The sequence below is a fragment of the Varanus komodoensis genome, unplaced genomic scaffold (assembly GCF_004798865.1).
Source record: "Varanus komodoensis strain SLA01 unplaced genomic scaffold, ASM479886v1 scaffold42, whole genome shotgun sequence".
NCBI classification, from domain to species: domain Eukaryota; kingdom Metazoa; phylum Chordata; class Lepidosauria; order Squamata; family Varanidae; genus Varanus; species Varanus komodoensis.
Genome location: NW_025335972.1, coordinates 3,060,565 through 3,085,425, shown reverse-complemented (window position 1 = coordinate 3,085,425; position 24,861 = coordinate 3,060,565). Strand labels below are relative to the sequence as shown.

Sequence of the window (24,861 nt, the reverse complement as noted above, 5' to 3'; positions counted from 1 at the left end):
CTGGCCCTAATTAGGGCTAGACCAGTTTGGGGAGGATGAGAGCTGCTTATCGATTGTCATTAATGATGAGCGAAATGGCATTTCCTTTTGCAGAGGTTTGTTTCATAGATTAATAGAATGGTCGGGTCAGAAGGGGCCAAGGAGGCTATCGAGCCCAACCCGCTGCTGGTGCAGGACGCCAGTTACACCATCCCACTCAGATAACTCTGTATTTGCTTCCTGAATGTCTCTAGTGTGGAAAAGCACACATCCTCCCCTGGCAACTGGTTCCACTGCCGTATTGCTCTTACAGCCTGCACCTGGTGTACTGTGGTTTAAGGTAAGGTCCAGCTAATGCAGCATGAAAGGCAGATGTATGAGGGCAAAGTACAGTATCTGTTTTGACTCTGCAAGATGTCACCAGGTATACTTAGCCAAACCTGTCCTTTAGTCATTTGCTTCAGTCTTCCTTGTTGACAATACAAACTCAACTGGCCTCACAAGTTTGTTGTACAGATTATTGAGAAGGTAAATACAGTAAATGATTCACAGTAAATGAGAGGGCTGTGTCCTATTTTCTAGAAGGAAGTTCTTTCTTTGAAGGGCTCTCGGATGACACACCCATATTTGAAGACCTATCCAGTCCAAATCTACATGAACAATAAAGAAACTTAAGAAAGGAAAGGCCAAAGGAAGAACTAGTTAGGTCTAAAAGGAAGACAAGGTACTTCAAATCCAAACAGGCAGTTTGGGCTTTTGCTGAGAACACTGTCTATATAGTACCTTCAGAAACAAAGGAGCTGGACTATTCTAAGTATATTCTAAACTGGGTTTGGCCTACATCCAGCAACAAGAACACCAGTTTGGAAAGCTGGTTTCATAAGATCGCAAGAGAAATAATCTCTGAAGCTTAGATTATGTTTTTTGGAATGGGTTTATTATTTTAAAGCTATTTCTGGTGAGTCAGGAGAGGAGAGTTTATCATCTTTGAAAGAACCAGCACCTGTCACAGATGAAGAAATCAAAAGTTTGATTCCCCAGCTGGTTAGTGCTGAAGTGCCAGGTGAGGAGCTGCTACTAGAAACATTGAAAGGTAATTCAAATTAATGGACCCTATGCCAGCAAGATTACTATCTTTCATAATATTCAGGCTGGATGCTCAAGGATGAAAAAACTGTATTATGTCCCCAATTTTTCAAAAAAGATGACAAAGCAACCTCAGTAATTATAGACTTATTAATTCATTAGATATTGTTTCTAAACTTTATTCCAGATTTCCTACTGAACAGATTATTGGAATGGGCTGAGACTAATCCCATAATCCATCTTGATCAAGTTAGTTTTAGGAAGGGGCTCAGCACAGGCCAACTGTTTTATCTTGCAGAATCTAATCCAGAAGTCAGTTTGTGAATATTTAACATCTTTGTTTGCTGCTTTTGTTGATCTTTTTGTTGAGGTCCTTTTGGTGGGCGGTTTGGGTTTTCAGGTAAGTGATTTTGACCCTGTCCTGGATGGGCTTGCACTTCCTCTAAAGGACAGGGTCCACAGCCTAGGAGTGCTCCTTGACCCGGAGCTGTCCCTGGAGGCCCAGGTGATGGTGGTGGCGAGGAGCGTTTTCCTTCATCTTCATCTGATCCATCAGCTGCATCTTTACCTGGACGAGCTCTGCCTAGCAACAGTGACACATGCCCTGGTAACTTCCCGGTTGGATTATTGTAACGTGCTCTACATGGGGCTGCCCTTGAAAATGGTCCAGATACTTCAATTAGTACAAAATAGAGTTGTCAGACTGCTGTCAGGGGCCGGTCATTATTTTCATATAACGCTGGTCCTCTATCAGCTACACTGGCTTCCGATTGAAATCTGGGCCCAATTCAAGGTTCTGGTGCTAACCTATAAAGCCCTAAACAGCTTGGGGCCAGGACACCTGAAGGAATGTCTCCTTCCCTACATTCCCTCATGCCCCTTAAGATCAGCAGGAGAGGCCTTGCTCTGGGAACCCTCCTTGAAGGAGGTAAAAAGGGTGTCTACCCAGAGGAGGGCCTTCTCTGTGGTGGCGCCCAGATTGTGGAATGTGTTCCCAGAAGAAGTTTGCCTGTTGCTGACTTTATACTCTTTGGCGCCAGGTAAAACCCTTTTTATTTAGCCATCATTTTAAGAACTAAGGATTTTAGATGCTTTTAATATTACAGTTGCATTTTCTTTTTGTTTGCTGAATTATAGATGTTATTTATTTATCACTTTTGTTATTTATTGTTTTAATTGTTGCAATTATTACTGCTGATTCTAATTTTATTATTACTGTTTTAATTATTGTAAGCTGTCCTGAGACATTTTATTGGGAAGGATGGGGTAAATATGTTTTAAATAAATAAATAAAATGTTCATTAGTTTTTTATTTTGACATACAGGATATGAAATAAGTCACAGGCCCAAAGTATCAGCAGGAGTTTTTTTTATTATTTTAATTCTAGACTTTGTTATGCAAAAAGCTGCGAAAATACTTCTCCTCAGGTTAAATAACGAAGACTACCAACAGAGTGAAGCGATTCCTTCGTTTATTGCAATAGATGGGAAGAGCCCACTCTGTCAGAATCTCTCCAAAGTACAAACACACAAAACAGCTCCTTTTACCCCTCAACCCATCCGCCACAATCCTCCCCTTTTCCATCATTGGGAGAGTAGTAGGACATTGCAGTCTTTCTGTCCACCAACTTCATATCTCCCATCTCATCCCACTACATACATCTACATACATCACATGTACACTATAATGAGTTCATTGTTTATTCAAAGTGTGCGAGTTAATAATCATCAACCTATTACGCCTGCGTGCTTATAACTACAAGTTCACTAGTTCAGCCCTCTCTTCACCTGGCCCTATGACCCCCCCCGTCTCATAAAACTACTGGGAGGATGAGATAGGAAGTAGCAAACTTTCAAGCCAGTTATTTTTTTCTCCCCTCCACATTCCTTCAGACAGGCTTCATGGCTTGGTTGTTTGCCTCTCTGTTTCTCAATCACTGAGTTACTTCCTTCAGCCTTTATATCCAGAAATGTATCCAGGTCTGTATTGAGCACTTTGACAAAGAAAATTACAGAGGGGTAAGACAAGGGTATTTTTCTAACATCATTCTTATTCTGTTTTTATATTAATACATGCAATGGATGAACTGTCTTTTCTTTCATTCCCGCGCCCTCATCCATTTTACAGAGTAGGATCGATCTTATTCTCAGACAAGATGGTCTTGTTATCCCTCATTTCAAGGTTGAGAGAGGTGCTTTGAGGCCCCAGGAGTGTTTGGGGACCATGCAGCTGTTTAATGGGCTGGGGGAAGTCCAGTTCTATTCCCTGTCCATCTCTTTTCCTGGAAGAATTGCAGGGAATCCGTCTGTAGGGCCAGTGTGGGCTGTAAAACCCCCCTGCAGGATCACATACAAGCTTGCAGGCCCACCCCTGCCTTACGCACATAAGAGATTAGTAGGTTATTGAAAAAATTGGGAACTTTTTATAGAATGTAATTCCTTAAAATATTTTTGATAAAACTCACATTATAGTGTTTGCTAAGACATACATGGTTCTTGGATAATAACTGTATTCCACAATGCCCATCTGTCCTGGAAGCCGCATAAGCTATTAATAATTTGGCTGCTTGTAGACTGGTAAAAATGAATTAAACCTCCTTTCAAACTAGGGGGCATGGGGGTCAGTTGGTGATGTCAGCACTGAAAATATTTGAGGGGAAGATCTTAGGGCAAAATCTGTATCATGGAGAGATTGGGTGGATGCACTAAAATAAATGACCCTGGAGGTTATATCAACTGGGTTGTAAAAATTCTTTCTAGCCCTTTTCCCTCGGAGTCCAGCTGCTCTTCTCTGTGTTGAAGTGGGACTATGATCAATTTCTGTCAGACTGAACAAAACAATTCCCTTTTAATTCAAAAAGATAGGTTTTTAGTCCTGATATTATTTTGTTGAACTTTGTTATTGAGAACAGGCATGTCTGGACTTTTCCTGTTTTTAAAGACTGGCCAATTGTTCTCTGTCACTGACTTCCTTTCATTTAAGTATATCTAAGACTAAAATTGGAAATGGGTTATACTCACATAATGCTAATAAAGATGAGGAAAATATGCAACAAACAAGAATTAATAGGTGGTACCATCTTTATAAGGCCAAGAGTATTTTTCTTTCATTGTAATTCCTTGACTTGCTCTAAGCTAAGGAACATATTTATGGAATTATGCTTCCAGATTGTGCCTTCTTCATAGTTGGATGGAAGGTACGTAAGTGTTCTCATATTTTAATGACTTTGTATGTGTTGGTCCTGACAAATATAAGAGGTTGTGTTCCTTATATATTCTGTTCATTGCATGCCAGACTCAGAAAAATATTTCTTTCACCTTTGGGAGGAATGCCTGGCTCATATCCAGTGTTAGTCCTACTTCAAACTAGAGTGAACCCATTGAAATTACTGGGACTTCATTTACTTACTGGATAAAATTCTCTGATAGACAATTGGCTAAACAAATGTTTAAATGACTTGTATTTACTGGTCCTTATGTGACCAATCAAGTAGCTTTACTTACAGTGGCTGCTAAAGCAAAAGATCCTAAAATCTGTTGCTGTGAACTGTGCTCAGGATGAATGGATTGGTTTATTCAGTCATATTTTATTTATTTGTGACTGTCTGTATTTTGTAATGAATCCATGTTTGTAAGCCATTGTATTTATTTATTTTGCATGGCATTGGTACAATTAGCCAGGGAGTCTGCAGTGTTAACACAGAGTAGTTCGGCTGCCTAAGGTTGCTAGCTGTTGCACCACAGGGGGCAAGTCAGCTTTGCACACAAAGCAGCTAGCTCTGGTCTGCAAGGTTGTCAGCATCCTCCAGTCTCTCTCCACTACCGGTGGTGGTGGTGCTGCTGCTGCTGCTGCTGCAGGTTCAACACTGCAGCTCCAATGCGGGGCTGGTCCTCACGCTACCACGCAGCTCACTAGAGCCCCACCAAGGTGATTACCCCTTTATCTACTTGCACTTCTGCACACTTTCAAGCTTCTGGGTCGGCCAAAGCTGGGACAAGGCACCAGGGGCTCGCCCCACAGTGCAGATTCAAACTGCTAGCTTTCCGATTAGCAAGTTCACCACCACCTCACGCTCCCATTATAAGCAATGAAATTGACTAACTTAAAGAGGGGATGGGAAGGAGTGGGCTTGAAATTGCCTATCCACTGCACCTGGAGAGGAAGGTGAAAAGGTCACCTAGCCACAGTTCCTCTGTATAGGAGGCACTTATTCTGCCCACATGATTCTGTATTAATGGTTGTTTGTGGGTTCTTCAGATGATTTTGTGATTCTGCAGTTTCGTTTCTGCTTTTTAAGAGTTGGTTTCTGGGCTTCTTTAGAACAGGAAAACTGAAAGAAAACCTTGTGTACTTGGTGTAATCTGGGCAAGAGAGCACCAGATGTTTTAGTCTGATAGTTCGTCTTTGTAGAATCTAAATGTTATCTGAGATCTAGGAAGGCCATTCAGTTCTGTTTAGGCTTCGATAGACATTATTTCACTGTTTGGATGAGTTTTAACTAGACGTGGCCTGGAAGCAGGCAACTCTGTGAACTGCACCATGAGAATGTCCAAGATATATATCCAGTTGTCTCTTAAGATTATTTCCCCATTAGTTACATGCAAAACATACTAATTTTGTTTAGTTTCATGAGAGCAGGTATGATTATGGTAAACACCAGAAACATTCTATGAGGTTCAAGAATCTTCCCAAGAGTAGTACTTCAACACAAACCCAGCTACAGAAGGTGCTGTATGCCAGCCAGAAGTCTACCCATTGTTTTTTGAGCAGTTTCCAACTGCAGACAGGATGTAAAGCCTTTTGCTCTCAACCTACCTTGTCTTTATGAGCTCTTTTCTATAGTCTGCTAATAACACTATTTAATCTTTACCCACAATTGTGCTTATTGTTTCCAGATCATATTTTTGTTCAATTATAGTGATTGTCAAATTTGCATCAATATAATTCTGTTAGCATACACAAACTTTATGAGAATCTCTGTCTTTGTTTGTCCTTGGGTTTTTTTTCCTTTAATAATGTGGGAGTAGCTACCCTACTATAACATGGTTAGGGTCTGCATGGTATGAAGGAATGCCATTTTGTTTTCATTTTTTAAAGTTATACCAGGTTCCTTTTCTTTAGACATTGGGTTATTTAGAGGCTGTTTTTGCCCAGTCATTCAAAAGACCAGCCCAGGATATGAGTATTTAAGAGCAGAGAAGAGAATTAATAGAGAAAAAGCACCTGAAATCGAATGAAGCCAAGATGAAACAGGGACCTGTCCTCCTGTCCCACATTGCTACTCGCCCACTCAAGACTTTACATTGCTTTGGATAACTTTTGCCCTTATCATGCTTAACTGATCCTAAATTTGTACAGTAAGATATTTAATCACAGCACAAACAAGAAACATTAGCTCCTGGTCCACAAGGTACAGTCTGAATCTTGCAGAAACAACTTCAGGCAAGTCGAAATAGGTGTGATTATTTAGGGAACAGGCTACTGTATTCCTCTTTCTTCTATGGAGTACTGCCTGTGAGGAAGGACCTGTGTCCCCAAGCCCATCAAGTGGAGAGCGCCAGGTCGGGGCACACTGTCCTAAGCGCTTCCAGAGAAGAGTCACACATCCCTTGGGTTCTTCTGCCTGCATAGCACCAGTCTTTTCCATTCTTTTGGACTCTTCATCAGAATGGTTCCAGTGCCTTCACCTTCCACTGCAACAGCTCTGAATTCCAAAGAAAGGTTGAAAAAAGAAGAGCGTCACCCCAGAAGCTCTTGATTAGAACAAAGATTGATTCAAAAACAAAACTGAAAAAAAATCTGAAAGTATTTGATCATCTTCGAGTCATCCTCAGTGGCTCCAGAGCAAAATTTGCCACCTGATCTTAAGACAAAAGCAGGGCATGGGTGAGCGAGCAATGTGGCAATGAGATCTGGCAACAGACCGCTTTGTGGGTGAGGCAGGATGCTGCTCCTGTCTCACCACTCTCTTGACGAACCTTCGACCTCTGACAAAGCTGCTCACTTGAACCTATTGTGGAGCACAACCAAGAACCAAGTTGCATTCCTCCCTGTATGGGCAGTAAATATTCCATAGTGCAGACACAAAATGGGTAAGTTACAGGGAAGAGGTGGAAACATAGCTAGCCTCCCTCCTTAGACAGGGCTGCCACATGGCTAGATAAAGCTTCAAGGAAATGCATAGGGAGTGCGAAAAATTATGATACAATAGTGCCAATAGCTGGTGTATCTTTTTTGTCTGTTAGGTGGTGCATACTGAATAACAACAGGCTTGTTTTTCACTTGAGAAGAGTGAAAATAGTAATGTTTACTATTACTTCATTATAATGAATGTCTTCCTTACATAAACCCACGCCTAACAGCCACGACAATAGTAAACATTAAACATAAATGCTGCCTTTGGAACCAGCCTGCCCCTGTTTTGTATACCCATCTCTCTCTCTCTCTCTCTCTCTCTCTCTCTCTCTCTCTCTCTCTCTCTCTCTCTCTCTCTCGTGTGGTGGACATAAAAGTGGGGGTGGGGGTGGTTGTTTCTGCCTCAGATCACACTCTGGTATGGATGTCAGACTTTATTTTTGTTGCCTTGCCTGAATTCTTCCTTTATGTATAGCCGATTTACTGAGAGCCTGACGATGTTCTGCTTACTTCATCCAGTAGAGCCATTCTTTGCAGGGAAAAGAGAGCAGTTTGGCTTGTTGTGGACTCACTTTCCTGTCACATGACTTGTTGTGGTCTAGAATTTTTATTTGGCATGGCATTTATGCAAAGTGACCAGTGTATTCAGTTGTTTCCTCCAGGTCAGGGGAAAACAAGCACTGGCTATAACTGTGTCTCCACTGCACTTTTTAGGTTACATCATGGCAAAAGATTTGACAGATGATGAACTCATTGCCTGCTTGAAGAAATACCAGATCCCACATGGGCCCATTGTTGGTAAGAAGTGTCAAGACAAAATGAGGGAAAGCTCTGCCATCATATGGCTGCTAAAAGCCTGGCACTGTAAGAGCAGCTTTAGACTTAAGATGGGATTCCTGATCTGATCAGGAATCCATGTTGCAACTTACACCTTAGAAATGCCAATGCTTGCCTGCCCTGCTCAGGTACACAGGTATAATTGTTTACCTGTCCTGAAGCGTCTTTCTGTATTGTGTTGCCTTAATGCCATTCAACCCTTTTGTTTTATTCTCACGTGCCTCCCCCACGCCTCCTCCAAACTGTGTAAAAAAAGGCTTGGATTATAAAGGGCCATGCCTTGTATTGAGCAGCAAACAGTGGCAGTATTGGGAGTCCTTTGGGGAGTCACACTGGACGCACTGCCTGATTCACCCTACCTCATGGTAAGGCCTGCCCTGCCCATTTACCTATTCTTAAGGATATTTGTACAGTGCAAGCTGCTCTAGGAGCCTTTTTAAATCCAGTAGCAAAAAGCCAAGTCCCTGGCTGCTGGTTCACAATCTAAATGGACAGAGTGCACAGAGAAAATGAAATGGAGAGAGAAGAGTAAATAGACTGCTGGAATGGGCCTACCTCCCCTCTCATCTCCCTCAGGAGAGGTAGTCCAACTCGGCCAGGCCCTGGTGTTCCCTTTGCTTGCTCCTGTCTCCCATTTGAACCCTGATCTTCTAATTTAGGTCATGTCTGAAGGGCAGCTTATCTGCTTACTGTAGGACAAACAAAGTTTTCTGTGGTGAATATGAAAAATAATCACAGTCAAACAAACTACCATTCACTCACTCACTCACGTACTCACTGATGCACTCTGAAGATTTTATCCCCCATTCCCCAGAGGCACAAACGTTCATGGGGGCTTTGAGAGCCCATGGGGATTTGGAGGAGCAGGACTGCAAGCAGAGATTCAGGATCCTCAAGGAAGCCAGTACTTCTGAAAAGAGGGGATGAGCGAAGCCTGGGTTCTCAAGCTGTGACATTTCTTGGAGAACTACTTTGTGAGAGAAGTCCCACCATGGAGGTCATGCAAAAGGCACAGAGGACACCTTCACTGGTGGCACCCCAAAAGACAGAGCAGCAAGACTCACAGGGCAGAAGCAGACCATTCGAGAGAAGCTCAAATGCACAGTACACTCTGCTATGAAATCCTGCTCTGGTTGCATTGACAGTGTTAATTCGTACATTCCAGACCAAAGAAAAGTGGAGAAACCAGAAACACAAAGGAAAAAAGTTTGAGGAAGCAGCAGCAACAGCAGCAGTGGGGTAGCTGGTCTATCAATACTAAACGTGTAGGATGGAGCAAGCCAGGACAGTGAAGGAAGAACAGAGGGGTCAGGCAGGCTCTAGGTTTCGGAGAGCCCCTCCATGGACCCCCACCCACAATGAGCCTGCCTTCTGACCACCAGGTTCACCAGCTGCTCTACTTGCCACCATCTCTCTCATCACCACTACCACCTGCTTGTTTGAAAGGCGGAGAGGGAGGGGGCAAGGAGGCTGCAGCATCTCCGGCTCCTCCTCCTCATCACTCTTGTTCTCCAGGCCAGAGCAAAAGGCAGCTGGATAAGCAGGGTGAATGGTGAGGAAAATAGGCAGCTCCAGGGCATTTTCATCAATGAGCCCTTACTGAAGTGCAGGCCCTTGGCAGGTGCCTGTACTGTTGATGAAAGCCACATGCTATTCAGACTCTCTAAAAGTCGGTGATGTTTTGACAGATACTTAGAGCATTGCAGAGTTATCCCTTCTTATGCTGGTTGCTTGGTTCAGCAACCTTCCCGCCCAATCATGAACCATCAAGGAGCAGGTTGCCTGGGGGTTTGCATTTTTACATGTTCACTTCCTGAAGGTTGAAATTTAAGGACAAACGAGGAGTGATTTTTCACAGAAAGGATTCTTAGCAACATGCTTGCTTGGTCTGCACATCCTGCTAAGCTTGCCATCTTGCCTTAATACGCCAGGATACATGGGCCTAGCATGTATCTGCTTCCGCACTCAAGTCTGGCTTGTAGGCTTCCAAGAAACAGCTGGTTGGCCACATGTGCACAGAGTCTTGATCTGATGCAACAGGGCTCTTTTGTTCTTATTCCTAACCACTCTTCATGCTGGCTGGGATTGAGGAGTTCAGTGGCATCTGGAAGACTACGTATCTCCATTCCCATCCCTTTCCTTAGGGAAAGGAAGTGCCAAAGAACACCAGTAGGAAGCAGTAGGCAGAGGCCTAAAAAGGCGGCCAATCCACCCACTCTTTCAGGGGGGATGGACCTGGGATTTGACCTTGGACAGGGAGTGGCTCAAGGAAAGTGAAGGGCAGAGATGGACCGTGAGGAGCTCCTTCAAAAATACAGTATTTTTATTCAGCTGTCAGCTGTACTACTCACATTTAAAGCAGGTGGTGAGGAATGACTACTACATTGTTTACAACAAAAGCAGTGCGTGGCTGAGGCCCAGCCTGCCTTCCCATAGTAGAAGTTTGATTGTTTTAGGTTTGTTTTGGCTAGAGCAACTTTAAAACCCAAAGCAAGCTGTGATAAAGAGAAAAGTAGCATCGGGAGAGGGGTGACTTTTTGCCATTTATCTCCTTGTTTGGGTATAAAAAGTAGATTCCTTCATTGTCATGCATAAAAGGGCAACCATACAAATAAAATGAAAAAATGGGTGTCCAGTGACTGAGCTGCAAAAGTGAGGAGTGCAATTTATTTGAAATAAGTAGTTGTCGTATTTTGCTGAAGCTAAATGCGTTTCCCCCCTCGTTTTTGTTTTGCTGTGCTTTTCTCCAAACATTTGCATAATCTTAGGATAGTGGAAATTGGGTAGGGTAAGTTGTGAGGTGAACAGGGATTTGGAAAATAAAGAGTTTGAAAGAAGATATAAGTCAGGCAGGTGTAGCTGGGAAGGCCAAGCATGGGTGCCAAAAGGAAAGAATTAGTCCGCACTCTTCCCCAACCTGTTGCTTTCTACATGCACTGGATGCAACTTTCATAATCTCTGATCAAGTCAGGAGATTAGGGGACTAGTAGTCCAACATGCTGGGAAAGAATCTGGTTATGAATATACATTTCACTTGGCTTGCATGCAACCACTGTCAGGATTCCAGACCTGCTTGGGATGAATACTTGGGTTCAGTGGAAGCATACAGTCAATCACTCAGCAGTTTTATTTACAGCAAACAGAAATCCCTAAATTACAACAGCGCTGAAGGGGTAGCAGTTAAGACTGACTATGTGGATCAGAGCATCTTCAGAGTGTTTTATGGACTTGCAGTCATGTTCGCATGAGAGGGAGGGGAATGAGACCTTGAATGAGCAATATACAAGAACAGTAGAAGCAAAAAAGGAAAATACAGAAACATTGAGAAACATTGGGAAAGCATCTTGACAGTTCAGTAACAAATAAAGGAATCAGGAGTTACAGAATTGAACAGGTTTCAACGTTTGCTTTTTACAGACTGAGGTAGGAAATTGCAGGAAGACAATGATGAGCTGGCCCACTCTTTGACTATTCAGACTAGTTGCATGGTATCATCCCCCTGCTGGCTGTGTTCCGCATTGAGAGCAATTTTCCAGTGCATCTCTTGGGACCCCAGGGCTCTTTTTCCCATAGAAGGAATCTCAATGGAAAAACCCTGCAGATTGGCAGAGGGGAGGGAGGGAAAGAGGCAAAGCTTTCTATATTCCAAAGTATAGAATTTATAGTTTTTATTAGGGCAACCCCAACACACTTAACTTAATTTCATTAAACAGGATCAACCAGGAAACTTTATGAAAAGAAGATCAACAAATATGAGAAAAAGCATGGACAGCGACACCCTGTTCAAAGTGGTTCAGCAACCTGTACAGGTAAGAAGAATCAGGCATAAATAGAGAATGGGGTCCCCATTGGGCACTAACTGCTTGCCTTCCACATGTCTCTGAGCACAAAGAGCCAATCAGAAACCAAAACTTAATTTGTCAAGCAACTGTTGTGAGTCCACGGAGCCAGGGGAATCTTCAGCCATATGTGAGAAGATTAGAGGTTTCGCTCAAAATGGAAATCGGCTCCCCAAGAAACCCTAAGTATTGAAGGTAATACTGGAGGATTCTGAAGAAAGGAGTGGGGCTGTGAGGGACCCATAAAGCCCAGTCCTGGGACATTGGGAGGCAGTGAGGGGCAGGAGATTTTTTTATCTGCTGGCAACAGATGCATCAAGAAAAGTGAGCAGCTTTGGTATTTTGAATATTTACGGTAATTTTGAATATTCTACCCTGAAGACTGAGGTGCTGATCCAGAGAAGGATTAGCATTGCTTTAAAATCAGTTACTTCTTGGAACGTCAGTTAGAAAAACTAATTATAATGGGATTGCACTTGCTTCATTGCTTTTAATTGGCTTAAGTGAAGTTAACTTTCACAGCAGTTGGGGACTGTAATTCTAACATTTCTGATAGGAGAAGGAAAAGGCATGGGCCCTCCCATCTGGAATGCCCATTTCCAGTCTCTTCATCAGGACCCTTAATAGAAGTCTATCAGAAGTTAAAGCTACTGCTTTTTCAATGATGAAATCGTAAAAGGGGTTTGGTTTTGGGTTTAGTTTTTTGCCTTAAGCATTGGCAAGACTCCTAGGAGAGAAAATTATTGCATTTAACCTTGTGCCTGAAGTCCATCCTCTAAATGACAGCAAAACTCTGTTCCCTCTGCACTTCTAGGAAGCACCCTGGGCAAGTTCACAGGAGGCATGGCAGATGATGAACTCCTTGCCCACTTGAGAAAGTACAAGATCCCACATGGACCCATTGTTGGTATGGACTAAGGTGATAATGTACAGGGTGGGAGCAAATAGACACTTTGGAGCTTGGGAATGGAGTAAGGAAGGGAAAACCAGCCTGTGCCCAGAGCATCATAAAAGCACAGGCCTGCCTGCCCTTTACAGGATGGCAGTCACAGCAGCAGACGCAGGTACCCACACAAAACATTCAGGACAGAACATGGACTGCAGTGGAAGCTCTAATGTCAGGGGGCCGCACATTCACTCCAGATTTCCATCTGAATTTTTAATTATCCATGGTTCTGAAACCCATCCCCTCCAAAATAGTTTCAGAACCATGGATAGCTCCTTTGAAGTTCGGCTTGATGTGGATATGCCATCCCACTAACATTGGAGCTGCCAGCCACTGCTGGTTGATTGAGCCTAAATGAGAGTCAGTGAGGGGCAGAAAACCAAATGCTGGCCTTGTATGCTGGGAAACCTAGGCTCTGATCCTTATACAGCTGGGATGGCCAAAAAAATGCTTCTGGAAGTCCAGTTTTCTCATCCTGCCTCAGAGGGCTGCTGTGAAGATAAAGGTAGGCCCCAAGGCAAGGAGAGGATATAAATGTGTCAGAAGGATACTGCATGCCCTGGAAGGCGGATGAAACTCTGGCTGCCTGTGGCTGAGCTACTCAGTTCCCAGAAAGCGGTATGGCAGGCAGAAAAACTCCAGGTGGCAGGCAGGACGGGAGCCTCAGAATGCAAGGGCCAGAAGGGCAGGAAGTAAACAGCACCATGCGAAACAGCTCCATGTTGATAGGACATCAACAGACACTCCTTTGGCTGTTGTTGAACGTGAAGGAGGGAACCTGCATTTGGGGCAGCAGTGAGTGCCCAGGGAAGGTGGCTTTTGGAAAGTGGCCAGTGTTTGAAAGAAGGAAGGCAGGTGAACACAGCTGGGATCACCCAGGAAGGATGCTCGGGGTGGATGGTGGGAGGGTAAGGAGTCTATTGAAAGGATCAGGGGTCTGTATACCTTTGTCAGGAGCTAGGTGTCCCCCTTCTCACTTTCAGAACAACAGACTGTTCTTTGGCAAAAGCTTTTTATTTCCCAGTGTACATCCTGCAAATTATAATCAGTGAAGAAAGAGTCTGTGGGCATGCATAGAGCCAAACTACAGTTCAAACTCATTGAACCCAAACTAGAAACAACTTTTGAGAAACATCCTTTTGTGTAACCCTGGACACCACCCCTCTGGGAGGGCTCTTCTGGCACTGGGCAGGCCTCCTAGCTGCATGCAGCCCCCCCCCCCCCCCCCCCCCCCCCCCCCCCCCGTTGGCTAGCTCTTCTCTCCTGATGCTGTACTGTGGGACCAAGGATCAAACCGGGCTTGTCTGTCTCCTGGGGCTCCTGTCTCGGGCCCCCTCCCAGGCTGATCCCAGGGTCTGCCTGAACACCTGGAGGGGGTGGCCTTGAGACAAGCGGTTCCACCACTGCTATCTCTCCCTCTGGGGCTCTCATTTCCCAGTTCTCCCCTCCAAGTGACCCTGGCCCTGAAACACACACCAAAAACAATGGCTTCATTCATTCCCAACAACCTTCCTTCTGTTTAACCACTTGTCTGGATTCCATTCTACAGCATCAACCCGGAAACTTTATGAAAATAAAATCAATGAATATGAGAAAAGGCAAGAATATGGGAAGCAGTCTGCAGCCAGGAGTTCAGCAGCATGCCCAGGTGAGAGAAAGCTGGCAAAAATGGAGAGTTACCCCATTGGGCACTTCTCCATGCTTTTGCCTACACAGACCCAAACTTTACTCAGTAAATGCTGCTTTCCCACCTTCCCATCTCTCTCAAATCTACAAGAACCTGTTTAAGGTAAACCTTTGACTCACCAAGAAACATGGGAAAGAAGGTAAGGGAGGAGGCCCTTTAGCAGGATTCAGGGGGACTGTTGAACAATCAGAATGACTGGGGGCAGAAGGCTTTTATTTGGAAGGCAGAAGTAATGTTTCACTGTATTTAGAGCTCTGAGCCACACCAACAGGGCAAATATTTGTTCACAAGCTACCTTATCAAATAATAGGTAGGAAAATTGTGCAACAGTGTAAGCCCCTTTTGTTAATGTGGAGTACTTGTTGCTGAAAACTGTGGCCCAGGTACAGAGAACGTTTAGTCTAGTTTTACTCATGGGGTAAGTTAGCTTGGGCCTGTGCTGTGTCAGGTTCATAGCTCAGTGGCCAAGCACCCAGATTACAGAGAGAAGGGTGCTGGTTCAGACGTTCATGTCCAGGCATTCTCCTTCCCCAGCCTGTGCAAGGCCTCCTCCTTCAACACTGCAATGAGAGAACAAAGCAGAATAGAGCAAAAGTCCAAGGAGGGACTTTGAGGGGAGCTTGCCCTGGGGAGAGTTTGGAGGACCAGGGGGTCACATTTGGCCCACAGGCTAGGCCCCACGGTTCAGCGGGGCAGTCCTCATGTTCATATATCTTATAATACATACAAAACCCTGCCCTGCTGCTTTGTCTTGAGACTTGAAAGTGTCTCAGGAAGAAACCTGATGCTGAGGATTCATTAAAAGAATCTCTCATATTTTTTATTTTAAAAATGTGTTAACAGCAGGTACTTGAGGATGCAGTGGGGACCATTCACTTTGCACCCCTTTCTGGATTCACAGTGCCCCCCGAGGATTCCTCTTTGTCCTTAAATGTGGAAAACTATACAGGAGAGAAGTACTGGCACTCCCTGCTGCTTGTCCAGAACCACCCTTGTCTAGAGCCAAATTAGATCTGTCCAGGTCCGTGGCTGCCTGTCAGTCTGTCTGTCTTTCCTCCTTTCAAAGCTGTTGTTCTGCTAAAACAACTGGTTGCCAAGTAGTTTGCAGTATTTGCATAGTCTTTGCATGGAAGCAAATGTACTGAAGCTTTCTTTGGGAATGAGATAAATTCATGACTAGGAGCTGACATACTGCTAGGGAGGGCAAGATTTGCAAGGAAGATAGACACGCCACCTAGTGGAAATTTTATTGCTCTGCAAGCGCAAGTGTACAGGATGCATCTAAGAACTAAGACCAGCAATCCTACCTAGAGGTGCAGATCGGATATGCCTATTCACCACCTCCAAAATGAGATTAATAATATTGGCCAACATCACCATGCTGCTAGAAGCAGGCTGAAGGAATAAAAATACTATTTTTTACCTTGTGCTAGGGAGCTTCCCAAAAAATTGAGGTAGCTATTTTCCCCCATTTCTCAGGGATAGACAGGTAAATAATTCTATTTCCAACCCATCAAAGATGCTGAAATAATTGTTTTCAAAGAACTTGGATGTTATTTTTTAAAATAAGGAACACACACCAAAAACAATGGCTTCATTCATTTCCAACAACCTTCCTTGTGTTTAACCACTTGTCTGGATTCCATCCTACAGCATCAACCCGGAAACTTTATGAAAATAAAATCAATGAATATGAGAAAAGGCAAGAATATGGGAAGCAGTCTGCAGCCAGGAGTTCAGCAGCATGCCCAGGTGAGAGAAAGCTGGCAAAAATGGAGAGTTACCCTGTCGGTACTCTTTTATAATCCCTATAAAATGTTACTAACAGTAAATAAGTTTACATGAGGCTCTAAACTTATTTTTATTTTTCTGTGTCTTTCTTTTCTATTTCACCCTAATCTAACTCTCTCCAAGCCACCTTGATATGGTCTTGTAACAGCTCTTCAAATATGGTTGGGCCATTCCACCTCTGCCCAAGCCAGAGTCCTAAGCAACAATAGTTTAAAACAATATAATAAATTTAAATGAACAAATATGCACGCTTTGATTTACTACTTTTAACATGGTCATAAAATCATGCCTGTGGTTTGCTCTCTGCCTTCATTGAGTCTTATCACCTATTTGTTCTTGAATTAATCTTTTAGGAGTCTACTTGAATGACAATGTCACCATCTCTCTCTTATTGGCTTCTGCAGTTCTGTGTGTGTGGGGGGGGAGTTGCATGGTCCAAAATACATTGATTCAGAAGACCATTCCTCCCAAATTCAGCAGGATCACTGTTCTACTTCAGACCTGTCCTTTTATCCAGTGCCTTCATCAACATTTCAAATGGGTAGATTCACTTTCACCACTTTATCCTTTTTCCTTTTGAATCTTAGGAACAAACTAGGCAAGACCTCAGAGATCCGTGATCACATCTCCTATCCTAAAAGTGATTGCAAGTGTCCCTGAATTCAGTCAGGATCATGCTATTTGGAAAGGGGGTATTTACCCTTCTCTCTCTCTCTCCTCCCTCTCTACCCCCGCACCTTTCCCTGATCTAACTGCTTTTCCCTCCTGTTAGTTTTCCCATTAAAAAAAAAAACAACAACATATGGGTATTTGTGTTTTCCCTAATGGGGCAAATAACTGTTGAGGATGGTGGGGAACTGATTAAGATAGGGGAAATTGTATTAAACACCTTTTCTCTCATACCATGGTCCTGATCCAGTTCAAGTCTCGTGTAGCTGCTCTTAGAAGAAATGGAATATTTTTTGTTGAATCTAATCTAATTTGCTTTGGCCACCATTTAATACCAACATTTTCTGCAACAACACACATTCCCGGTAGTGGCACTTCTTCCAATCCTGTCACTGTTCTTTGTGGGTGCTTAAACTGCCCCTGTGTTTCCAAGGACCCAGCTTCTAGCACTGGGGTTTCCTGGTGCCCAGCATGCTTCCCACTCCATTTGATTTTTATTTTATTTTGTACAGTTTTTTTAAATTAAAACATAACTGAGAGGCTGGCTTGCTGAACAGCAGAGCACTGCCCTCCATCTTTATTTGGGTTCACAGCATATGTGTGTGTGATTTGAATGCATGTCTATTTAGATTTTTGGACAAGTTGTTACCACCACTATCCACAGCCAGTCACCATGTAGCCTGGGGAAGATAGGAGTTGTAGTCCAGCTGGGGAGTACCAAGTTGGGGAACACTGCTCTACTGGAAGGTTTATATTGGTGCTGTAGGGTCAAAACATGTGAGTCCTTTCTTAATTAGATGCTTAGACCCTGGTTTTTCCAAGTAGCTGGGTTTATTCACCCAAACTGAACAGCCAAGCCTGTACAGGGAACGGTTGACATTCCTTTATTTATTATTCTAATATTTTTATGTTGTCCATTAGTCCATAAGGATTCTCTAGGCAATTTCTGAATTAAAATAAAACAGAAGCAAAAAAATTAAGGTATTCTGTACAGTGTATCTATCATTTATGTATTTTTTATTATTAAACTTGTGTACTGCACTAATAGTCCCCTGAAAGGACTCTCTAAGTGGTTTACAACACAACAGATAATACAAAAATAAAATGCATAAAACCAGTACAACAGCAACATAGCAATATAACAATAACAGGTGAATTAAAATAATAAAACTGCATTAAAATTGCATTTTTAAAACTGGATACAGTAAAAATCCATTATTAAAATGTCAGGAAAATAGCACTGTTTTTGCCTGGCGCTGAAAAAATTGCAATGAAGGGACAAGGTGAACTGCTCCGGGGAGGACTTTCTGTGGATGTGGCACAATGAGTGAGAAGGCCCTTCTATTTGTCACCCTCCTCACCTCCTTGGAGGATGACTCTTCCACGAGGCCCTCCAAACCCTATCTTAGGAGGCAGGCCGATACATATGGGAGGAGGCCGTCCTTCAGGTATCCAGGTTCCAAGCTGCTTATTAATTAATTAATTAATTAATTAATTAGGCATTTGTCTCCCACCCCCTCTGGAGACTCTGGGCAGCTCACAGCATTTAAAATTACACCCCCATTCAAACAATAAAACAAATAAAAACAATTCCATTAAAAAATGAGCTACCATCAAAACAGCAGTAAATAAATAGGACTTTATATGTTCTCACTGGGGGGACAACCATAAAATGACACATTATTACAAACATTAAAATCAGTTGTTAAATTTTATTATTAAATTTCATTGTTCAAATACATAGAAGAGAGATATTTTGCTGAGTAATGTCAGTGTCAGGCACATTCCTCTGGGGAGCTGATTTCACAAGTAGGGTGCAGCCCCTGAGAAGGTCCTCCTTCTATTTGCCATCCTTTTCACCTCTTTCAGGGATGGCTCCTTTAGAAGGACCGCCTGCCCAGATCTCAGTAGTCAGGTGGGTATATGGGAGAAGTGGTCCTTTAAGTAGCTGGGTCCTAAGTTGTTTTGAGCTTTTTATGCCAAAAGAAGCACTTTAAACTGGGCCCAGGCCACAACTGGTAATCAACACCGATTGTAAATAACTGGCATCATATGAGCCTGCAAGGTAGCACCAACCCAATTCTGAACCAGTTGATGGCTTTATATGTTAAAACAATCACTTTAAAGTGGGCTTGGAGTGAAACTGGCAGCGAATACAGCTGACATAATATTGGAGTAACATGGGTGTGTGGACTAGCCTGCACCTGCAACTGCACCATCCTATTTTATACCAGTTGATGTTTCCAGAGTTTTAAAGGCAGCCCCCTGTAGAGCAGGTGACTGTGCCTGGGCTCTGCCTGTCCAGGTAGGGCAGCAGTTGGTAAATTAACTGTAGCTGAAAGAAGGCACTCCTGGTCACTGAGTCTACCTGGACCTCAAGTAATATTTTTGGGTCCAGGAGCCCCCTTAGTGTGAATCTCTGCCTGCAGACATTGGAATAGCTTTAATGCCATTTGTGGAACACTTTCCCTCGTACCCCACCCCTCACTTCCCATTGGCAAAAGCTCAAGAGTGTTTTTGCATTGCTATTTGGGGAATATTCAGGGAAAGAGATAACGCTGTACATGACCTTTTGACAACTGAGATTATATAACTGCATTATAAAATACTTAATCTTACTTAATTGTAAGGTGGTCACCTGAATAAAAAACCTTGGTCAATTAATCAAATCAGTTTTAATTGATGGACCAGTCAATTTAGTCACCCAAGATCTGAATATGATAAAACTCTGCTACTGAAAAGAAAGAAAACTTCCTTTCTTCCTATATGGTGTGGAGACCCCATTCACAAGCAAGGACTGGAAGTATGGCCATGGAGTAAAGGGGGCAGCTGGGCTGGAAGCAGTGGTGCAGGCTGGAGTGACACTGCGTAGGACCCCAACTCTTGCCTGAACTCAGCAACCACAAGCCCTTCTGGACTGGGCATCCCAGGCCACGACCCCAAAGACAGCTAACGTCAATGTCAGCTTCCTGTGAGGAGCCAGCACCTTTGACCCTCCCCTGGGTCTGCTCACCAATGCAGGCCACACGCTGGGCAAGACCCCCGAGAGAGGCTGCCTGCCTGAGGACTGCCCTTTTCAGGCCTTTGGTATATCAGGAAGTGGGTGGAGTCTAGGAAGGGTAGCCAGCCCTATGGAGAGGAAAGTGCTGCAGTGGACCTAGAGGGACATCAGAACACGCTGCCTGCACACAGGAGAGCCTGTCTCTCACTACTCTGACTAGCTGATCCATGGCTTCTGCTCCTGGACCAAACAAACAGCCCCTGCCTGCACCCCAGCTGCTCTCCCCATCAGCTAGAGGCCTCTTGCTGGACCTGCTGTCTTCCAACCCTACTCTGGACTTAGCCTCACCAGGACTAAGATGGGTGTAAGTGAGTACATGGCCCAGTGGGCACCAGCATTTCTTCTTTTGCTTTCACACAGGATGGGGCTGTCCCTCTAACAATCCTGAGCCTGGAGGGTCCTGTATGCCTGTTTGGCAGTGAAACAGGTCAGAAAACAAAGTAATTGTTCCTACTCACCTGTGAAAATTCACAGTACATTTACCTGTAATTTAAAAGCAAAAGGAATGTGTGTCTGTCTTCCAAGTGCTTAACAAGGATCAGTGAATGTCCAGGCTTATGGACTGTTGAGGATCTCACTTGAAAGGGAACGAGAAGGCAGGAAGAGAAAGAGGGATTTGGCCCATTTGAGCTCCTGATGGCTTATATCCTGGAAGGATGCCATGAAGTCAGTGGTGTGGTTGGGTAATTTTAGACCCTGGGCTTCTGTACAACTCTATTTATATGGCCATGTCTGAAGTAGCTCTCCCACTCCACCAGCATGCCCTGCTTCAAAACTGTTTCTGCATTCTTGATATGTTTGGTTTGTGAGTGTTTGTTGTTTGCTAACCCTGATGAAAGAAGAAATATTTCAGGCTTACTGGATCTATTTCGGTTTTTGCTAAATCCCAGAGGTACAAAACAGTGACTCGGGAACTTGGATATAGTATTGAGGAACAAAGTGCCAGGAATTTGTTTTCAGTTCTGGAACTCAAGCTTTTTTGATTTCAGCAACCTTGATTTAGGATGAAGTAAAGGCCTTTTTGCCTCTACTCTTAAACCACTGGGAATCAAGAATTCTCACTGATCAGGTGCAAATCACCCAAAGATCTACCAGTAGGTCCTAATCTGCCTGCCACAGGTTAAATATTGCAGCCCTACTTAAATGGTAAGACCAATGATGCCATCACTGTCCCCATGCTGTATGGGAAACAGCACTGGAGGACAGTGGCATTGGAAGGAGACAGGTCACATGACACAAAATGTTTCTTCCACACTGCATCTTTTGGTAGGGATCCCATGGCATAAAGGCTGAACAATTTGCAGGTGTTGTGTCTTATTACATGCTTGGCAAAGGGATCCATTATCTTGGAATGTGGGAGGGTCCCTATGACACTGGCCACTGTCCATTTACTGCAACTTATTTCAGCCACTGGGCTGAAAAACTGACCTTCAAAAATGGGGGCTTTTAATTATGAGAACACCTTAGCCTTCAGGGACTGCAAGTATGTAAATCCTGGGAGCATCATCGGTGATGAATCTAGAGACAGAATTTGTAGGAGCCTCACACAGGCCATCTTCCTGGGTTTCTGGTGGTAGAAAGAATTGGACAGCTCTGCTCAACAATATTGTATGTTAGACCCTTTTGGTTTCTTATAACTAATAATATAATATACTCAGCTTTGGCAATAAACTGTTTCATTATTATTAATTATATTTCTGTACTGTCCCATAGCCAATGTGCTCTGGATAATTCAAAACAAACAGATCAAATATGATACGAATACAATAAAATACAGTTCAGTGAAACATCATAAAATGCAACTTTTGAAAAGCAAATTTAAACTTTTTAAAAGCCTTTTTAGCTTAGAAAAAAAGATGAGTGAGGGAAGACATGACAGAGGTGTTTAAAATGATGCATGGCATAGAGAAAGTAGAGAGGGAGACATTTTTCTTCCTCTCCCATAACACTCAAACACAGGGCCATTCCATGAAGCTGATTGGTGGGAAGTTTAGGACAGATAAAAGGAAGTACTTCTTCACTCAGTAAGACTATGAACTTCACTGTCAAGGAAAATGGTGATGGCTGCCAGGCTGGATGGCTTTAAAAGGGGATTGGACAGATTCAGGAGGGCGGAGCTATCCATGTTGGTCATGTGCTACCCCTTTTACCAGAGGTGTCCTGCCTATATATTCCAGTTGCTGAGGAGCCTGGGCAGGAGGAGGTCTTGCACCATCCTGCTTAAGGGATCCTGTGGGTGGCTGATTTGCTACTGCAAGTATGGAGTAATGGACATGGCTTATGCTCTTAGCATACGCAGAATAAACCATGAGACCTGTTGAGCAGTTGACAATACCACAATATAATAGAAAACTAATGAAATGCCCTGCTATAGAACACAGTCTTAAATTGGTGCTGAACAGATGTCAAGGTTGTTCCCAGGTGGGCTTCCATGGGAAGCATGTTCCATAACTGGGGAAGGGTAACTCTTTTCCTTATTGCCACCAACTGAACCTTGCTCAGGTGGCAATCAGAGCAGGCCCCAGTTCTTGATCATAGCATATGAGTAGTTTGTGGCTGGGAAAGACATTCTGGCAGGCATTATGGGCCCAAGCTATGTTGTTTATTTATTTATTTAGGATATTTATATACCGTCCTATTGCAAAAGCCTCAGGACGGCTTACATAAATAGAATACAAATATCAACATAAATAAATTGTCGCCCCACTCTGGCTGCGGTTAAACTATAATAGTAAAATAATACAATATTAAAACTTATTAAAATATTGATGAAATAAAAAGGTCAGAAAAAATGTTGTTAAAACGAGCTTGAAAGCATACAGGCCGCCAATGCAAGCAGGCCAGAATTAATGTGCCCTCTGGTCCCTGATACTAATCTTGCTGTTACATTTTGTACAAGCAGCAGCTTCTGAACATTCTTCAAGGGCGAATTACTGCAATGCCCTGGTGAAGTAATTTAATGTAGAAATTACCAGAGTATACTAGTATAGCTGGGCCACCAGCTGGAGCTGGTGGAAGGAACTCCTTATCACTGAGGCCACCTGGGAGCACCCCCAAGCTATCAATCTACTGCTTCAAGGGGAGTGTGACCCCAGCCAGAACACGTTGAATTCCCTTCATCTGGTTAGACAAACCACCCACTAACAGCATCTCAGCCTTGTCTGGATGGAGCTTCTGTTTGTTAGCGCTCATCCAGTCCATTGTCGCAGCCAGGCACCAGTTTAGCACATCCATGGCCTTGCCTGATGAAGATGACAGAAGAAATAGAGCTGCGTGTCATCAGTCTATTGAAGAGAACACACTCCAACACTCTGGAAGACTCTAAGGTAGATGTTAGCACAGCCTCCCTAAGGGACTCCACACTGGGGAGTCCAAAGAGCTGAACAATATCCCCTAAGTGCCACCATCTAGGTAGGAGTGGAGCTGCTACAGTGCAGTACTCCATACTCCTAACTCAACCAGCCACCTCAGAAAGACACCATGATCAATGGTATCAAAAGCTGCTGAGAGATCTAGAAATACCAACAGAGTCACATTCCACCTGTCTCTCTCCCAGCATAGGTCATCATACAGGGCAAACAACACTGTTTCTGTGCCAAAACCTGGCCTGAATGTCAACTGAAATTGATCCAGATACTCAAGTCTCATCCAAGGGTGCTTGCAGATGGCTGTCCACCACCCGCTCAAGGACCTTGCCCTTGTTTGGTACCAGTTAAAGTTATTAAATTTAATCTCCATCCAGTGGTGTACCTCTTGTTTCTGGACCCAAATAGAAGAACAGCTTGCCTCCTGGCAAGACACTAATTTGAGCGTGAGGTCCACCCCATGGCATTTATGGCCATCACACTGAGCAACCAAAGTCTGCCCCAATCTTTGGCAGTATCAAGGTACATTTTGGTGTTCTCAGTGACACACAGTTATGGAACTAGAAAGTGGTTTGCCTCCAAAACTGTTACTACTTTAAAAACATATCTGAGACAGAATAGGGATTGGGGAAGCTGTGCTGACTCTAGAGTAAAAAATAGAGCAGACATAGCTCAGCAGTGGACAATTTGGGATCTTCCCATTGTTTTGGCCTGCATCCCCCCCCCCCCCCCGTGGCTATGCTGGTCAGGCTGATGGGAGTGGCAATCCATCAAATTCTGGAAAGTGCCACCTTTCCCCACCACATTTGCTTGTCTTCAGAAGAAGTGACAGTGGATATCAAGCTCTGAATTTGGGATAATTGCTCCTTCCTCTTGTCCCAGTGCAGAAGCAGCTTTGGCAGGTCTTTTCCTGGACAACCATTTTCATGGGAAGAAGGTTTGGGTTTTCCTCATCCTAATTACTGGGAGGGAACCCAGTCTAATTTTCAACTGCAGCCATCCAAGTGTCCTTGAGCCAGTTTCTGCATCTGCCACAGGAGGTCCACAGATGTTGTTAAATGATATGACAAGTGTGTGAGAGAGATGGGGGTGTGATGACTACACACAAAAATTACATCATGATGCAGCCACAGTTAAGCACAGAATCCATGTTTAGACGGAAGAGAAAGCTTCCCCCAGCATTCCTCAGACATCACCCTACCTGGGGCTCGCTGGAACTTGTAGGATACTTTTGTTGCCTAAACATGTATAGGATTGCATCCTAAAACACTTTTAAATTGTTCGGCCAGCTGGTAATTAATTCAAGTATGTCGTATGTATGTATGAAGATATATACATAAAGTGCGAGGATTACTATGTCTGCATTTCTACGAGCATTTTTGCATACATTTGTTTGAGACTCCGCACACCCACCGTGTGGCGTAGATTAAGCAGTGGCATCGCAAAATGCACGCGCCCTCTTGTT

At 43.7% G+C, this 24,861-nt stretch overlaps 1 protein-coding gene across 1 annotated transcript; it reads left to right on the top strand.

Moving 5' to 3' along the window:
• The first annotated feature begins 276 nt into the window (after positions 1-276).
• LOC123030092 (lamina-associated polypeptide 2-like) lies at positions 277-17,122 on the top strand. Its single transcript, XM_044443702.1, has 7 exons — positions 277-319; positions 7,916-7,999; positions 11,752-11,847; positions 12,692-12,784; positions 14,373-14,471; positions 16,164-16,262; positions 16,889-17,122. Exons 2-7 carry the CDS (start codon positions 7,924-7,926, stop codon positions 16,897-16,899), a joined length of 474 nt encoding a protein of 157 aa, XP_044299637.1. The 5' UTR covers positions 277-319; positions 7,916-7,923; the 3' UTR covers positions 16,900-17,122.
• Positions 17,123-24,861: the final 7,739 nt, after the last annotated feature.